The following is a 19,760-nucleotide window of genomic DNA, read 5'->3' as shown; positions in this document are numbered from 1 at the left end:
AATGTTCTAGTACTGTTAAGATTGTGTTTTACCTAACATCACTTTTATCCCTACTTTACACTTTTTCCTCATTTAGCATTATATTTAACCACAAAATAGTTGAATGTTTTGGAAAAAGTACTTTATTTGTTATTAGTAGTGTGAGAAAAAAAAACCCGAATATGTTGTTTCTCTGAATTACTATGGTGAAATATAAACATGAAAAGGGGTGAATTTCTATGAATTGCAATAGTTTAAAGTATATAATTGTGGTCCAAACTGGAGAAAGAAGGACTCTTGGTGCCTGTACTTTATAAATAAGTGAGCAGCTGTGATGGTGACATACATGTGCATTGTTTAACCCTCTGCATTTTTAGCCACCTGACATTGGTATTGATTTAGTTACTGTATGTTTGACCCACTTGTTGAATATGTGGCCGACCACCAGAGGGCTGCCTCAACAGCAGATGATTTAATGCTGCTGACCAAGTCAAATAAAGCAGTGATGATAAAAAAGTGAATACTTGCGCAAATAATAATGTGGAAATATTCTGTACTTTAGATTATCATAACAATTATTTGACTTTCCCAGCAACATTTACTCAAACCTACTGTTGTAGGATAGACGTATATAACAATAGGACAACTACACTGTTCTGTTGTAGAAAACAGCTTAACATCTCTTAACATGGATTCCCCCTTTCTTTCTCTTTAAACGTCGCTGCTATAAAAGCTTTAGGCCTGTTCTTCCATCTCTTATTTCCATGGTATCAGTCCCAGGGGCTCCCCTGCCCAGTCAATAAATCAAATTGAACTCTTTGCACAGTTATGTGGTTCATGTGGCTGAACTGGATGAGGCGATGCTGATGGCCTTTTTACTGTCACTCTCTAAAATTACATGCTTTGCCTCAAATCCAGACCGTGATACTACCCAGACCTGCTCCTGTATAGAGACACATGCAGTGCTGGAGAGCTTTTCAGAGCTTTGAGGACACTGTCAGATTAAAGTGTGTGTGTGCGTGCGTGTGTGTGATGTAATTTTACATCTGTTACTTGAGATGTTAAAGGAAGAATTACCTATTATTAGCTGCAAGACTAACAAGCATCTGGTCCTTAATAAATAGATTCTAAAAAGGTTTTTAGCTGAAGTCACTATAATTTATTATCATTTCTGTGGTCCTTTACTGTACTGGCAATTCTGAAATTTGAAGAAAACACTACGCTTTTGGAGAAAACAACGTACAAGGCCACCGTCACGAGGCGTACCCGAGCGTTGCTTTCATTGTAGCTGTGATAAGCACCACATTGCGACACAGTAGCTTGATGGATACATATTTGCACATATTCTGGTGGCAGTGTGGAATATAGTGCTCCGCACAGAAATAGACAACTAGCAGCCTGTAATATACAGGATACAAGGAAGAAGGTGATTTTATGGTAGAAGTGCAAGGTAACATTTTTGGCACTCCGGTTATGAGGCTTACATTTTGTCATAACACTAATTTATGTAGTTTGCGTGTTGTTTTGCTGCCTATCAGGGTTGCTCTAAGCTTCCCCTCACAATGCAAAGACCTGTTTAAGAAGTCAGATTGACATTGCCCAGAGCTGTAGATATGTCTCTAAGGTCATACCTTACTTTTTAGCCAGAGTCACCAGGGATCACCTCTCACTTGAACAAAGAAACCACAGAAGGCTGATGGGTCCACGTCATCATTGCTCTTGTCACAATTGCCACAGCCACTAGAGGTCCCACTGACCATGCTGTCAATCTTGCATTTTATTGCTTTGTCAATCATGGACAGATCAACTTTTTATTTGCATGTTGTGAAAAAAAACAACGACACATTTTTTCCAGGTTTGTTTTTGACATGTTACACACAATTGACTGATATACAGCTGCAAATGGAACATTGGTTTTCCACATGAAGACTTTTGGAGGGGGTTGTAACTCATGGCTGAAATATTTATGCATGATACAACAAATATAGAGTGACATTGTTATGGGTTGGGAGTCGTGTTTCTGCAGATTTAGCAAGCATTTGCTCCGTGCTGTAGATCTGTCGCCGTGTGCGACTAATATTGAAGCAATAAGAGTCGACTGGGGAAAAAAACCCCAAACTTTTGAGACATGAGAAAAGACAAGCGAGGAGCTGTTATACAGTATGTTTTCTCCCAACTTTGTTCGATTTGTATTTTTATTTTGGTTTTTAGATGAGTATTCTAAAAATATGTTGATATGCAATCAAGTGAAAATTTAGGTTTTGTTTTTAAATTTTCCATTATTTGCCCGGAATTATATATTTTTTTGACTCTAAGTTGATATATCCCAATTTGTTTCACAATATTATATCACATGTGTTTTTATCCATTTACCTTTTAGTAATTGTGGAGAAAACATGGCATCCCAACCATTTCTTACCTTGTGAAAAACATTTCATTTTTTAGGGTTTGATTAGGGGTTGAAGTCCAATAGCCAACACTTTGTAGCTAAAAACTTTCCCCTTCGTCTTCGATTTATTGACATTTTATTGGTCAAATGAGTCATTGGTTGATTTAGAAACAATCAGCCGATTATTTATTAGCAAAAAAATCAACCGTTGTTACTGTTTTACCTTCACACCTTCAGGTCTGGATAAGGTAAAAATGGAGCCAATGCATTTGAAAACTACCAGAGGTGTGAAGTTGTTCAGGAATTAGATGTTATTTTTTATGTATACATACAAACACTCCTTTACTTTGTGGCATTGTCATCATAATCATAATCAGAATCAGAAGCTTTATTGTCATTGTACAGGTACAACGAAATTGCATAAACAGTTTTGGGGAAAGAAGGACAACATGAGGTGAGGAGAGGAGGGGAAAAGGCAGATTAAAGACTGTGCTCTAATTCAGTAGATGGAGGCTGCAAAAAAAAAACATTGGAAGACCCCTGGAGTCAGAGCGTGGCCCCTCCTGGGAGATTAGAGGGTCATGCTGGAGAGATAGTCTGGGAGTCATGTAACGTTAGTGTGATGAGAGAGAGAGAGAGAGAGAGAGAGAGAGAGAGAGAGAGAGAGAGAGAGAGAGATGGACCGTGGCCAATGATCTGCAAGTAGAATAACTAAAGTAGAGAGACAGAGGGGAGATGCCATAAAGCCAGAGAACGAGAGGATGAGCGCAGGAGCAAAGCCGGATGTGAAGCGATGATGAAGAAGAGCAGCAGCCAGGTGGTTTAGTCCATTTTTTTCCTTTTTCTTTTTTTTTTTAATTTTTTTTATTTTATCCATTAGTGCGTGTCATTTCATTGATGCAGCGGCGGGTTGGTACAGGCCATCAGGAGACACACGTTGTCCTCAATATGATGTCGAAATCCAAGATCGTGCAGTAGCGGAGCGGCCGAGGAGCGCACGGTCCGGATTCATGGGACGCGCGAGTTAAAAAAAAAAAAAAAAAAAAAAAACATCCGCACGCCGCGTTTCCCTCCATTAATGCCCTCACACGGAGGAGTGCGGAGGAGAGAGCGATCCCAGCCCGGAGAGGAGGGCGGACGACAGAGAGGAGGAGGAGGAGGAGGTGGTGGTGGAGGTGGCGGTGGTGGTACCCAGGCGTCGGCGTTCATTCCCCGGGACCTGGCGGAGGCATGGGCTGCGCCCCCAGCATCCACGTCTCCCAGAGCGGCGTGATCTACTGCCGGGACTCGGACGAGTCCAACTCCCCCCACCAGACCACCACCATCTCCCAGGGCACCGCGGCCACGCTGCACGGGCTCTTCATCAAGACCGACGCGGCCGAGACCATCCCCTCCGTCATCACCTACCAGAGCCGCCACACGCGCAACAACTCGTGCCGCGATCGGAAGGAGAACAGCGCGGGACACGTCCGCATCGAGGCCGAGACGCAGACCAGCCACACCAGCGTCAAGGTACGGTGGAGCGGCACGTGAAAATAAATAAATAAACAACAACAACAACAAATGTGTATCATCATTAATCATCATCATCGTCGTCATCATCAGTCGTGAGTGGAGTCGAACCCTTGACGGGAGGTTGTTGTTTTTTTGTTTGTGTTTGTTTGTTTATCACCAGAGGAGGCCCGAGCCTGCAGCTTCACGCTCGGATTATAGATGTAATTCATTCAATCTCCTCTGCGTGCATTAACGATGCTCATTTACTGTGTTACACACGTTATGGCAGAGGGCGTGCTTTTTATAGGTCCGGCGCGTGCACATCCTCGCAGGACGTTTCTCCCGCACGTGCAGGTGACGAGGATCTGCTTCACTTGATGAAGATGCATTGCAGCCTACATAACGTTGAGCCGACATACAGAAGTGTCCTCTGCTCAAGACCTATAACCACATATAATACTTTACCACACTGTACTCTGTAGAGCTGAAAGCAGATGTGTTATTTTATTCATACATGGTTTTTTCCATTTTGTATTTGAATGTAACTTGAGTTTTTGGTTTGTTGTTAAACATTTTAACAATTTGAGGTCATTTCAATCATCGTGAGTAGCAAAGTTTGATAGTTAGCAAGATTTATCCAGGTATATGTAAGATGATGGCCCAGCAGAACACCTACACAATTCAATTCAACTTTATTTATATAGCATCCAATGCAAGTAATTTTAGTCACCTTTACAGATAATTATTTTACACTATATTGCAGTTGGGAGTAGCTGTTAGGATATTTAAAGCTTTTATTTACACACCAAAATGCACATTGCTCAACACTGTCTTTTCTCTTTTCATTCTTTATCAGTCAGTTTGCTGTATGTATATTTACGCTTGAGTGGTGAAAAGTACTGTGACGTCTTACTATAGTCAAGCTATCGCATTTTGATATTTAACTAGCGTGCTTAACAATGGTAAGCAGAGATTTTCAGCATTTATTCAAGTGAGTGCAGAAATGTTGCATGACATTGCAAATATCTTTGCAATGTACTTTTTGTTTCCTCCAAATTTTGAGCCACGTGATCCAGGTTTATTGACATCCTTTAAGTAAAAAGTTGGTACTGGGGACAAAAAAAGTTGGCAAAGGTTTCTCACAGTTGGACATCTTTTGTGATAAATGTTGATATTACCTTTGCTTTAACTCTATCCTCGTGTTCTGGATGTTATATACTCATTTAAAATGGTTGTGATGTAGTTGTGATCAGACGTGATGCTTTCTTTTAACATATTTAAGTTCTCCAAGAAATAATGACCCAGCTTTATTTAGTTTTTAATTTCTGTTTTCTCTCACAACTAAAAAAAAACTTTACTTTTTTATTAAACTTGGAAATGGAAGTAGTTTGACTCATATTTGAGTTCCTCAAACTTTGTGATAAATAAGAATGAAAGTCAACAACATGTTGATGAAGTTATTGGGTGTTTTTATATGGTGCCCATGCTTGTCATAACTTGAAATAATTTATAACATGTTGATGTAGTTGTAAGTTGATTTGAGGATAAGTTACATGTTTTCAATAGTAAAAGTCATTGGATATTATTCTGAAAGCTTACTTGACTGTTCTCTATACCTTTTTTTAGTTTAATTAAAGTCAGTTTTCTTTAGAAACAAGCACATCAACTTCAAGTAATGTAACCGGCCTTCTAAACGCCAGTAAACTTTAGCTATTGCATATTTGTGTCACTTAAAGTTAATACAAGTTCAGTGAGGAGCAAAAAAAAGAAAGTAAGAAATGCAAGACATTTCAAGCTGAAGAATGTTGGTCAGCTTCATTAATAAAAGCTCAAATCAGCAACTCAAAGTGACTCACACACACATACACACACATGTTAAATGGGATGTAACACACACACAGCACAGACGTAAGTCCAACAAACTTCTATTGTTATCCATGCAGCAATTGTTAATTGTATTAATCAGACGTGGTTTAAAATCTATTTACAAGTGCATTTTTTTCTAATTAAATTGAGTTGGAAGATAGTCTGTGGTTTCTAAACAGTCAGATTCTCCTCCATGCTGCTTATGTCAGTATGTCCACTGGAGATGTTAGGATTTTGTTTTAATGCACACTGACATCTCACTCACTGTACCACTTTATAAATCATTTGGAACGACATACACTGCCTATAAATAGTGGGAGTTGTCCTAGTGGCCTTTAAATAAGCCTTGCCCTCTGTAGAAACTTTCTGTTACAAAAGATGTGGCAAAAAAAACCCAACACATTGTTTCTTCTGATAATGAATATGCCTCTTTTTGGACTAACACTAATCTTAGGTAATCATGTGTTTCTTTATCACTAAAGAAAGTTATTAAGCAGCTTCAGCTTGTCGCAGTAATGTGAACTATGACTGTATGAATGTCCCACTTCGTTATGCTGACATCAAGTACTGAGATTGTTGCTACAAACCCAGTCACAGGCACAATCATAAATTGAGGTTTTTCAGCTTGAAAAACAGCCATAAATCCTTTTTTTTTTTATTAGTGGTGCAAGGACAGAAAACAAAATAGATATTGGAAATACCCTACTGCCACATGAAGCTTTAAATGTGTTGATGTTGCGTCATTATCAGTAATACAGTGAGTTTTACTCGTTTAACTTAGTATTTGGAGAAGATGAGTGTCGCCTCTCACCATACTGCACCTAATCGATACATATCAGTATTGCAGTTTATAGATCATTGTTTATTATCTTCAAGTACAGGCGCCCAGCCCCAAGGCAAAGTTTCCCAGAAACAGACTACACACTGTCAAATGGACAGAGGGGGAAAAAAAAAAAAAAGTGCATCCAATTGGTTAGGCAACACTGAGTGTGCTTCAAAGCGCCAAAAGTCAAATAATTATCTGTGGTTTGACAACTCGGGTTGATAACTCACAGCTCTGTTCTTCAAGTTAAGAAGCACTTCTGATGTGGTCGGCTTCTTGGGCGTTTATATAAAAGGAAGAAAGACACCACAGGATATGGAACAAGTTAATAATAAGTTATGATTATGTCACACACGTTGAAATTTCCTTTTATTGTGTGAGAAGCTGTAGATCTGTTACCCGAATGGATCATCTTTAATGGATCTTTAATCTTTTTTAAAACTCTCCGGCTCAACTGGAGACCGTCATGCCTGTTCACATCTTGTCGCGTATGGCTTGTGTGCTTTTCACTCGCTGACGGATCTCATGAGGAGGCATGTGAACAGATACTTCTTCATATTTATGATCGAACCCCAGAGGATATAGTTGTGTTTTGTTAAGAAGTAGTGTAGCAGATGATCATGTCATCAGACTCTCCGAGTACATTAACCCTGTCGCGCCTGGAGGACTTTCACACAGCCTCAACGGAGCAAAGTCAGCAGGGAATCACAGATTTTGTTTTCAAAAATATTTGATTATGCTCAATATTACATGCACTTTTAAGCCTGTAGTGACATGCAAATATGGGGATTATTTTTTTTGACCTTTTATAGGTCTGTTTTTTGAAATTTGATCAGTTTAATTACCGAACTCTCAGCTTTCTGAAGTCTCATTAAGTCCCATTCACTTTAACCCTAACTTTGTTTCAATTTTTTTTTTATTCTATCATGGAGGGAACTTGCTACAATTTCAGTTTGATCACTTGAACACGATGCAGCACCTTTAAATACTCGTTATAGGTTTGTCAGCTGTTCCTCTGTTCACTCTCTCTATCACCGAGCACCAAGAGAGGATCAATGATACCATTTATTATTAAAAGCGTCTGCCCTACCTACCCTGCAGGATCCTGATAATCCGCTATGATGTTGATCACGCTCCCGTGTGTGCGCTTGTGCGTGTGTGTGTGCGTGCACATGTTTATATACACAAGTCATCTGTTTACCCCTCTGGTCAGTACAGCAGGGGTGTGAACAGTCACATGTAAAGGAGCTGATACTTGGTGCCAGTACAAATATCCCCGCAGGACTTTGCGCGGAGTCACATTCATGAGAATATACCGAAGAGTTCATGAAGTAGCGACTTTCTCAGCGTCGGCGCGCCGCCGCCAAACATTCGGAACGTCTGCGATCAACAAGGCATGTTCTGTGTTGTGAGAAAACACCTTAGAGCAGCCAGAGGTGGCAGAAGTGCACGCATTATTTGGCTTCATTGAGCTGCTTGTTCTGAGAAGCTGTTCAGTCATGTGACCAATGTGTTGCGGCAGGAAGGCCAAGCGGTGGAAGAGCGTCCCAAGGTGCCACGTTTGACTTCTGGCGGAACGGTCCGGCAACAGGTTGACCAGAAAGAAACTGTGACTGAAAATGTTTAGACTGTGGGCGATAATTCATGCACTTCTGATAAGATGCTGGTGCGTAGTCTTAAAAGTGTGTAGTTGGCAGTGGAAACTACTTCTTAATGTTTAGTTTGAAAGACAGTTTCTTTGCATTGTACATATTCTACATAACAGTGAAGCCTATTTGTGTTGTAGACATTATTTGTTTTCTTTAACGGCATTGGAGGAAACAAACAAAGACTTAGATTAAAAACCTCAATTTGGCCACTGGCCGCCCTGGTAATCTGTTTTACTAATATATTGGACAGATTTCCTATCCATCATTGTGCTAACAGGGAAAAACAGAGAACCATAAGCACTCATTTTTGTAAGCAATTAGAAAACAGCAGTTGATCTCACATCTATGCGTTTCGAGTGCAGGAGAAATCCTGGAGCTGCACAAACTCCACACGAAAAACAAATCACAATCCCAGTCACAAACGCACTTCATGTTGCTGTGATGTAAAATTAGAATTCAAATAGTGCAGAGGGAGATCCAAAAATGTGGAAAAATCCAGGTCATTATCGGCAGTTATGCTGTTTTCTGTTCTATATATATACTTTGTTACCTGACTTATATTTTACAGCTTGACCTGATACTTTGACTTCTACTTAAGTATTTTTAATCCCCAGTATTTACACTTCTACTTGAGTAATGATTGCAAATTCTTTTGACACGTCTCTGACACACGCACAACTTAATGACGTTTACAGGATTTATTTCTAACAGCTGCAAATCTTTTTTCATATCTGATGCCTTCTGATCTGATAAAGCAGGTATAGAAAAGGGAACAGCCGGCGCATCCAGTGGGGTAACGAAACAAAGAAAGCGTAAAGCAACATTGAGAGATTCCAGAAAACTTATTGTGCGCGCTCTCCAGGTTGTCGTTTTGGTTTAGACATCAGTTATGTAACTGTTTATACTAAAACTCACCGTGCCCGGATCCTTTATGGTGTTCTCAAAACACGACACGCGTTTACAGACTCGTGATATGTTTACATAATTACTCTCGCGGTACACCGTGCCTCCCGTTATTGATCGGCCGCACATGCATCGGTGGTGAAAACATGATGTAACTCTTCATGCTATTTGACAGAAGCCTCGCACGCATTAAGAAAGTTATTTGAAGAACATAAAAAAAAAAGCCTTGACGATTTCATTTATTTGAGTTTGCTTTTGGATGAAAGCTGTGACATGACTTTCTGTCTGCTGCCTTAATACCAATCAAATGCCCGATACTTAACTTAAACCATCTTATGAACTCGTGAACTTTGAGCTCGGTGTGAGTCCTTGAACCCGAGTGCGCTAACGTGGCGGACGGCCGTGCATCAGGTGGCGAAGCAGGTCTGTTTACTGTCATAAGTTCTGTTGGCAAGACACTGGAGTCGCTGCTGATGGCGGCCGGATCACATCGTACTGCAGCTTTGACGAAAGGGAGGGCCGGTGAAAGAAGTTAGAATTGTACGACGTTTAAAGAATAGCGGCGAGTAGAAGCAACACGATTCAGGTTTTTGAGTAACTCTTGTTTCAAAAGACATTGCTCACCGCTGAGCTCATCACATCCATGCATGAACAGGGTCTGTTGCATTTCATATGTGGGTTATATTCCATCAAATGATGAGAACTTCCTATGGGAGAGTTAAAAAGGCTGCAGTTGGACACTCTGCTCGCTCCTCCTCTTATATGCAACTTAAAATAGTAATGCATTATTTTGATTGAATGTTGATTTATGTGTATTTACCACAAAGCCAGGAAAATTCTGGTGTGTTTTTTTATGGCTATTGTAGTAAACTGCAAACAATTTAGATGTTTATGTCATTTGTGACATACATACATAGATAGATAGATAGATAGATAGATAGATAGATGCCATTACATTTCAAATTAATATCCCGACAAATCAAACACAGAATACTGTTCAGGGGTTTAATCAGGGGAAACCTCTGGACAAAAAGACATTAGAGAGTTTTGCCAAGTTTGGGTTCATCATTACAATCACAAGATCTGCTGGAATGTCTGTGTTTTCATAATCGTTTTTATAAGAGAACTTACTGCAGCGACTCATAAGACAGTAAAACAGATCACTCATGACAACATTCAGTTCGTTGTCTTTTTTTTTTTTTTTTTTTACGAACTTGTGATCGCGGCGCCGGTGTCAGCAGCTCTTTGCTGCGTTTTCAGGGTGTCTTTCTGTGGCTTCAGTCTACATGTAAGACGCTGAATTTCATCCGGGCTGCGAAGTGGAAAATAGTTTGAATGCTGGACCGAGACGACTGTTTACACACAAGGAAATTCCCGTAGGTGTGTGTTTACAGGCACGTCTTCTCATTGAGGCATAGTCCGAATTTTTAGTCTGCACAGTCATGTTTCCGAGCTCCTGGTGGACGGTGACACTGAGATATTTGAAGGGAAGTGAGCTTTTAGGTTCACAGGACCGGAGTCTGAAAACATAATAACCTGGGAGACTTTGTACATTATTGCACATGAAAATGTTGTTCGATGTCTTCAGTTGATGAAAACTACTTTTTTGGACAATTTGACACCTGCAGAGCTACTTTTTACTCCTGTTCTGACTCTTTTGCATTTGCGTTAGGAAAAAAACTATTGTCTTCAAATCAGCTTTGTTGCTATTTCAATCAACATCTTTTTCCTGAGTAATATCAGTAATCTTAATATATCTCAGTCCTCCTTATAGCAATTTGGAAAATATCCCACTGTAAGTAATGTTAGCGTGTGATGATTTTGACCTTACTTGTTTAATACATCCGCTATTGTCCATGTTTGTGTTTCACTTCAGTCGCTTTGTTGTTTCTCACTGTTGAAAGTTGAGAAATATTTTTATTTACATTCAGATTATGGATGCATCTTCCTCCAACTGAGTGATGAAGCTTAAACTGAAGAAAAGACGGATCAGACAAGTGATTAAACGTAACACAAGAATTACTCTCCCAAGTATATTTACTTTTTTCCAGTTTTATTTTCATTAACTACTTTAAAGTAACTACTAAGGATGCTAGCACGCAGGTATACTACACAGGTGTGTCGAGGACAATATGTTGCCATGCCGATATAACAACCGTGTTGTAATTATGTATTCAAGCTCCTCCAAACTGTTCAAGCTTTCCTCCTTGTGGATATATCTTAGGGTTTTTGTTTTGTTTTGTTTTTCTGCTTTTTTACACATCCGCTCAAAGCCAATGTGTTGGAAAATGGTCACAAAAGTGCTGAAAAACAAAGGTCATGCAAACGACTCCTGCCAAGCTACACAAGTGTATTTATGACTGACATTTTAGTCCACATCAAGAGCACACATACACTTTTCCCGGTTATGAATGAATTTGTGTTGCTTGGCAGGCGTAACGTGCCGGACCTCTATTTTTCAACACTTTGAGGTCGGAGTAATGAAGGACGAGGCTGACGTCATGTGACTGCGGGTTAGTTTGTGTTTAGCCTGAAGTTGGATTTTTATTTCTGCTTGTTAGATTTGGGCTCTGGAGATCGCGAAGGTTGAGTGCAGCTGTTGAGAAGGTTGGTTTTTGTGATTGTCAGAGGTTATCAAACCATCATTTAAACTGAAGAAATCCAGGTGACATTAACTTCACATCTTAAGCTTGATGTCCATTGGCTGTTTTGTCAACAAACATTACTATATTACTGGAGAATTTCTACACCTGATGACAATCAATCAATCATTTATGTATTTATTTTTGTTAATGTAGCTTTATGGTGCCTTCATATGATGAACAGTTGTCAAAGTGTTTGTATTGTTTTGAGCAAAATGCCATTTCCGCGAAACCATTCCCAAAATTCTCCCCTGTGTCACTGACATGTTTTGTGGGTCATTTTGCGTTCGATTATTCTGTCTTGCTTTGTTGCAGTTTTACGTAATTTCTTATTATTTTACAGATTTCTGTAGTCTTTGGGGCTTCTCTTTGGTGATTCTGCATCTTCGTATCACTTTCTATCTATTTTTGCTACTTTTTTTGTTAATAATTTGTTCGTATTTATGTTCTTATATGATGTTTCTCTGTTCTTCTTGGTGTCATTGAGCATGGCTGTTGTCAGGTGCTCACAATTTGATTTTGATGTTGCTTTTTGTCTGTTAATTGTTACTGTGAGACTTTCTGTGTTCACTGTCATTCTTAACGATTATTTTGCATGTCATAATTGTAATTTTGTCTCTTTTCGGGGGGGTTTATGACCCTAGTTGGTCTTTATGTCTGTTTCTGGTCACTTTTTAATCTCTGGCAACATTTACACTCTTGTGTGTTTCTCTCTGATGATCTTCATGGTCCTTTTGTTATTTATTCATATCATTTTGTGGTATTTTTCTTATAGTGTTGTTCTTATTTTGTTTCTCTGTTATGATTTTGCCATCACCGTGTACTCATTTGGTGTCGCTGTAGTCACGGTATATGTATTTCTAAGTCACTTTGTGCCACATTTAGAATAATTTTGCATTTCTTTACAATCATTTTCTCTTGTATTAATCTCTCTGATCACATTTTGCATATAGTTAATCGAGAGCCCGTGTTTCCTACACTCTTACTCACACTTCCGAGTCATTATTCTTTGAATAATTTTTTTTAATATCACTTTGGGGTCGTTATTTCTTATTCAGTATTTTTTGCATTCCAACTCTATCCATGTCACTTCTCTTTAACCAAAGTTTAAGTTTATGAAAATCCTGGTTTTTACCCTCAAACTGAGAGTATTCTTTTTTTGGCAGCTGAATATGGTTGGTTACTTTCCACTGGATTGCTTTGTAAACATAAAAAAAAAAAAAATGATGAAAATACACATCAATATTAAAAATGGATCAATGCAACTGAGGATATTGTTAATGTGACGTGGCATAAACAGGAACAAAGTCAGTTCTGTCTAAGACAGTTCATACTTCATCTCCTGGGTGGAGATGGAAATAAGAAGTGATTGTCGGTGGCATTATCCCCACTCATTTCAAATTTCTGACACAATAGCTGTAGGAAACCGCATGGGAAAAAAAAACTTCAGTCTCAATGATGTGTTGAGAACAAGCTGTGAGAACTCCCAAACCAGGGCAGAGAAGTATGACGCCTTTGTTTTTCTCATAGTCTTGTGGGAGAGAGTCCATGTTTCTTTGTTTTTGTGGCGTATACGTAACAACCTTAATTGTTGATCACTTTGAGAATTAAAAAAAAATGTAAATGGAGGAAACGCTTCTCTTGAGAAAGTACAGATTTCAAAATGAACATTGCTGCCTTTTTAGTGTAACAATTAAGTGTACCCACCATTTAATAATGTAAAGCATTCAGAGCAGTGCATGTGCAGGAGCCCTTGGCTGAGTTAAGGTTTTTAGCTTTTCTCAGCCTCTGGCTGTATATTTGGTGTGATTTAACAATGCCACATGGAAATCGAGCGTATGAATGACTTTCATGCTGCATTCTTAATCGTCCTTACAGACTCTTTCATTTGATGTCCATTGACTTTATGACCTCTCCTCAAATATTCTCCTTTCTGCCTTTTTTTTGACTTGCGAATTGGCTTTCTGAAGATTCATAACTCAAGCATACAACGAGCTGTCAACCTTCCTCCTTCCTCTTCATCTCCATATATCTTCCTTTAAATTTAAGAGGCTTTAGTCTTCTTTCCCCTCATCCAGACTCCTTCACTCACTTCCCCCTCCCGTCTCTTCACAAGGATTCTGTCACCTACTCTGAGACGTGAAGGCGACCAGTGACAGCTCGCCCCGGCACTTCCTCCATCATCCCCAAACCCCGCGGTCTGATCTCTCTCCAAATAACTTCTCCCAGTGGTGACGCCTGAACTCTGCCCGTTTTCTGCAGCTTTCCTTCCTGTTCTGTTTCACATCTGGTTCTGGCTGCGTCGGCCTCAAAAGTAAAACACAATTACTCATGTTCGCCTCTCAGCCGCACTGATATATTTGGAGCCCATGCCGGCTGTTGTCACCAAAGCACTTAGCAGGGATTTTCTTTTTATTACCAGCCTTTTTGCCTTTGACACTGAGCCACCAGACCTTCCTGCCATCACTGGATCCGCTCTTTTCAAGTTCGACCTCAATGTTTTGCTGTGTTAAACCACAAAATGGTCACTGACCGTGAGTCCTGGTTTTTTTTTTTTTTTTTTAAGACGGTCTTTGTGCTCAGTGGTGTGAGGACCGCATGTCGGCGACAACACCACACTCTCATCAACAAAACACACCTTGTATGCTGGGTTCAGTTTGATTTGCTTGTTACTTGTCAAAACAGCAGCGGAGTTTCTTTTTTCTTGCAGTAAGGTTCTGATAGTTGTTTTATTATTGTGTTTAAAGGATGCAGGTGTGTGTGGGCCCACACAACAGCCTGCGTACTTTTTGTGTTTCGCTGGTTGAGAAAACTGGTTTTATTTAGTTTTATAAAAGGTGCATTCTGAGTTTTTTGGATTATAATTTGACGTAGGGGGGAATTAAAGGTTTGTTTAAGGTAAACGGTTAAAACCATTTGATTTAAAAAGGTTCAAAAAGGCAATTTCAGTTAAAAGACATTATTTATTGAAGGTATAAAAGATTCTTGAGGACTTATTTATCTTATATAAAATATTTTAGTTTTTGTTTTTGAAGAACAATTAAACTTTCTTTTCTTTTCCTTAATAAATATATGTCCAGAAGCCATGGCATGTAAGCTCAGTTGTTCCATCCTTTTTGAGTAAAAATACATTTAATTTGTTCACAAACTCAGGCCCCATCTCATTGTCCTCACCACTTCCAGTACATTAGTATAGCTATATGAGATTGGGGTTACACATGGGTATTCATTCGCATTGTTTGGCTCAGTCTAATGAGTGACGATTCATTACATTCGACTGAAGTCACATTAGTTAGTTAGAGGGAGGCGCTCTATATTCTGGCTGTCAGTGCACCTTGAGAGAAACAGATTCATAAACCCACGATGACAACGAGAAGAAGCAGCAAAAGCATTGCATACAAATCACCAACATGTAGACAGCAGCAAGTAGCTCTAATGAAGGGAAGCTAATGTTTATTTAAGGCTGCTGATACAAAAGCTTCAACTATCACTGAAGCGAACAGCTGAGTTGTTGAGCAGGACAGAGAGACAGCAGCTCTGCAGCTCCCTACTACGGCTGCTCTCCACTGACAATAGCAGCTTTGAATGATGCTGAGGCTAAAAGACGCGGGACAGAAGGAGACGCACTCAACATTAGCAGCATCCGCAATTAATTTTCTGTCATTTTGAGATTTTAATACAAGATTTTTGTTCCTAAATTCGCATCCTAATTTTAAAACAACCAGTGTAGATAATTTTGTGCTGAAGTAAAATTTCTTATGACATTAGTGTCTTCATGAATTAATAAGAAATCGGCCAATATTATTAGCATTCAATGTTGTATGAGGCTTGAAGGCTCTTTCCTGTATTTCTATTAGATCCTATCCAACCACACACAATGTGTTTTTATATTATTGAACTGGGGGCATCCAAAAAAATTTTTTATCGAATATGTTTGTATGTGTGTGCGTGATTATTTGTCTGTTCTTATGTTTTTTTGCGATTTATACTAAAATAAGTATGAGCAGAAAATACTTAGAAATTCCTCCTGAAAGGTTTGCAATGCTGACACCAGTGACTAATAGCGGCTGCTCGAGACGAGATGTGGTCAAAACGTGTCCACCTTTAAGCCTAATTGCCTCTGACAAATAATACTGTAATGATAGGAGGTGAGTCACCAGCTTCAGCCTCCCTCAAGTAGTCATGCAATTTGTCGAGGTTGTGCATCGCACGCATCAATATGGAGCTCATGTCTGCAGTGGTATTAACCTCCTTTTTAAGTCTCTCTACTCCCTTTTTTGTAATTAGGCAATGAGGTTTGTTTTCAGTGGGAAAGAGACATTATTGTAGGTCATTAACCCTGCAGTTATGAGCAGCGGTGGCAAAAGTATCCCACTTATTTTCGTCTGTACAGATGTTGATCCAGCTTATTTACCGGAGAAACAACCAAAAAGAAAAGGTCTTGAATGGTGCTCAAAGTATAAAAGTAATGGGATCCTATCAAACAATGTTTCTACATGGGGAGCCACATACTGTAGCAGGTGGAAAAGTCACAAACCAATTTCTAATTCAGGGTGATTTTAAAACTTGTGTTCAGTATTATAAGTGCAGAGTATTATGTTTTAAGGTGTTATTAGACTTTGCGTTTGAACTATGAAACCTGCGTATATTCAAGTCCAAAGTTGAATGAAAAATTCAGTAACCTTTCTATAAGGCAGGCAAATATCCGTAATTAATAAGCATGTATTTTCTATTGTTATTTAATTTCTTTCCAAATGCTGGTACAACTGGAGCTATCAGAGAATTATTGGAGTGTATATTGAAGATGTTTGGATTCTTCTCTCTGCACTTAATGTGTTTTCTTTCAACTGGTGGTTCTTCTTTTTTCCTTGAGTTTCCCTACCATAAAAACGATTTTTTTTCCTTTGTTTTCTTTTTATTAAAGTCTTAAAAAGGTCATTTGCTTATCCTCTTGGGTACTATCCAAATAAGAAAGATTGAAAAGGAAAAAACTACAATAATCATTTCATTTTTGTGTATTTTACGCAGTACATACATGCTTGCATTTTTGTATCTGCCGCATTTATGTATTCACATTTATTGCCTTATCCATGCACAATATCAACTCTAAAGAAGCAGGGATCTACAAATAATTTAAACCCTATATTTGCTGTAAAGGATTGAAAATGGGACTGCAAAGTGGTGTAAGGATTAGGTCTCTCAGCTCAAGAAGGTTGATCTTATGGGGGGATTTAAGTGTGAATATTCTTGTTCCCTCTGTGCCTGTATATCTTTGGCTGCTTTGACCTTTTCCTGTTGTCCAAAAACATACTTTGAGGTCTGGAGTGTCGGATCGAATCTAGTGCTCCGTTACAACCCTGCTGTAAGAAATAAGGCAATATAGATGATAAATGGATGGGCATTCAATGGACACCTATTTTCAACTATCATGTCAATTGTTTCTGAATCATTTTAATTCAATGTAGAATTTAAACAATCTTCAAATCATTGCATTCTGTTATTGGAGCGGTGCATGAAAATCTGTATTTGAACATGTTACAGCTAAAAAACAACAACAAAACAAAACAAAAACATGTGAAAGCTCATCCTGCAGGACTTTGCACCGGAATGCCTGTACACGTGCTGATTAATGGCTGGTCATGGCACTCAGAGTTGTGATGTGCACTATGAGACAGTGTATTATGCTAAACTGCTGATTCATTGTGTGTTTGGACTGCGGTGTAAACACGAGCGTGCATGCATATGCTCAAAGGATGCACATGTAGCTGAGTTGCTTATTCACACTGGGATGACACATGCGGTTAAGTTGAAGCTGCCCAGACGGGCTGCAAAAAAAAAAAAAAAAAAAAAAACACATGCACATGGCACACATGCACGACAGTGTACAATGCTCCTGCCGCGGGATTATGCAGGTAAACCTGTGAGTTCAATCTGTGGCTGGTGACTAATACCCTGCAAAGAGGTTTTCAGCGGACGGCTCTGCTCCGGGCTGCTAATGCTCCCCAGACGTATGCATGTGCACAGTATAGGAAAAGTCAATACAAGGAAGAAGTAGTGGAGATTCCAGATGTGCAGTTCTTTATTGTTTTAAAGGGGTCATTGTCATCTTGTTTGAGTCCACACATCTACCTTGCAATAGAGGAAATGCTCAGCGTGTTGCTCTTTGGACTTAAAACTGAAAGTAAGTGGTGAGAAAGAAGATTAAAGGTGTTGGAGGAAAAGCAGGGACGGTCAGGTTGTGCGGGAAACAGGAAACAAAAAACAATATGCCAATATGTTCCTGGACATCAATGGTAAAATGGTAAGAAGTGTTTATTTCTATTACTATTATTACGCTGTGTATGTGTGATTTATGTGAATGGCTTTTGAGGACACTTTCTAATCTGCTTGTCACTGTTTTTATTCTGCAGGTTTCATCCACAGAAGAATGTGTAGGACCTATGAGATTGACCCAAGAGCCAATTCAGGTAGGAGAAAATATATATGGTTCCTTGGAGTGATTCGTATATTTTTTGTGCTTGTGCACCTCTTGAGGCTCACGTTTTTCTGAGACAAAAATTATAGTAATTATAGTCATATGCATAATTTGTTACGTTACCTTATGTGACTGAGTTATGTGTCTTCTTATAAGGCACATAACTGCATGTTACGGCATGTCCTGGCACTGGATCGAAGCATAGGCCAATCTCCAAATATTTCTTAATAACCTTTCTCTCATACTTTCATCTGCCGATGTTTATGCAATAGTTATTTATATGCACAAATTCCATGTACACTTGGGCTCTTTTGACAAGTTCGGACACTTTGGGATTGTGCAAATATATTGTCCTACTGGGAAAATCAGTTCCAACAACTTCCTGGGTGAGCAAAGTGGCAATCCTTTCAAAGTATAATGTTTACAAGTGAGTGCATGTAAAGAATAGTTAACAAAAAGAGCTGTTGAGATACCAGTGTTTAATAATCATTTAGAAGTGATTTTGAAAGCATGTTTTTATGTGACTTCCGACTTTAAGCTTAGATACACAACTACATGTTCTCTTTACTGGAGTCCAAGATGCGTATGAATAAATAAATAATAAAAGCAGGAAAAGGGATGATGCAATGTTACAGAGGGAGCAGATGTTTCTCTGGTTAAGCAGGAGTGAGACGTTAATGTGGGACAACCGCCTCAGATAGACATTATTACACCTTATTTACATGAATCAAAGTGTTTAAACAAATGTAATGCCATGAAGTGAATGTTGAAATTACCTCTTCAAAGGCTCTTCGAGCTGACAAGCTAATATATGATTCATAAATAAGGCAGTGCCTTTGTACGAAATACTGCGTCTTAATTATGGGAAATAAAATCATTTATATCAAATTTCACATCAAAAGTATGGAATAAAGTCATCTTTATAAAGTCATATTTAGCTGACAATGTTCTTCTGTAATGATTATTCAGAATTATAGGATATACATACGTTTATATAAAATGCTAATTCATAGATTTGGGATGAAACTCGCGATTATTCAATGTAGAGGAATTTAACTAAATACAAAGGCAAAGTCATGTTGGAAATGTAGTTTGTATGTATATCTCAAACATAACCCCATGACATATTTAATTGAATTACTGAGTCACGATTATGGGATATTAAATCCTTATGAAATATTATGTCATATTAGCGTTCTTCTTTCCATTCATCTTCTTTACTGCTTCATCCAACTTACAGTCTTAGACTGAAGCTAATCCCAAATGAATGTGGGAGGTCCACTGGACAGGTCACCAGTCCATCACACTTCAAATACAGAGAGACAATCAACAGCACACATTCACACCCACGAGTAAGTCAAAGTTTTTTGGGGACTGTGGGAGGAAACCGAAGTAACCGGAGAAAACACTCGTGCACAGGGAGAACATGCAAACGACACAGAGAGAGGCCTGTCAGCCCGGGCTTCAACGTTTTCGCTGTGAGGTGAGAGTGCTAAGTTATATTAACTTATTTAACTGAAATACGAGGTCGTAGATATGA

At 39.0% G+C, this 19,760-nt stretch overlaps 1 protein-coding gene across 1 annotated transcript in view; it reads left to right on the top strand.

Annotated features, from left to right (window-relative positions):
* Nucleotides 1-3,172: 3,172 nt before the first annotated feature.
* pde8b (phosphodiesterase 8B) overlaps nt 3,173-19,760 on the top strand; it is a 42,021-nt gene continuing 25,433 nt past the window's right edge. The window contains exons 1-2 of the mRNA XM_080509677.1: nt 3,173-3,880; nt 18,156-18,212. Of these exons, the coding sequence (XP_080365803.1) occupies nt 3,599-3,880; nt 18,156-18,212 (339 nt within the window). The 5' untranslated portion in view covers nt 3,173-3,598. The remainder of the gene's footprint in view (nt 3,881-18,155; nt 18,213-19,760) is intronic.

Source organism: Blennius ocellaris (genome assembly GCF_963422515.1).
Source record: "Blennius ocellaris genome assembly, chromosome: 15".
Taxonomy (NCBI): Eukaryota; Metazoa; Chordata; class Actinopteri; order Blenniiformes; family Blenniidae; genus Blennius; species Blennius ocellaris.
The sequence above is the reverse complement of the archived record's forward strand: the minus strand, read 5'-3'. Positions and strand labels throughout refer to the sequence as shown.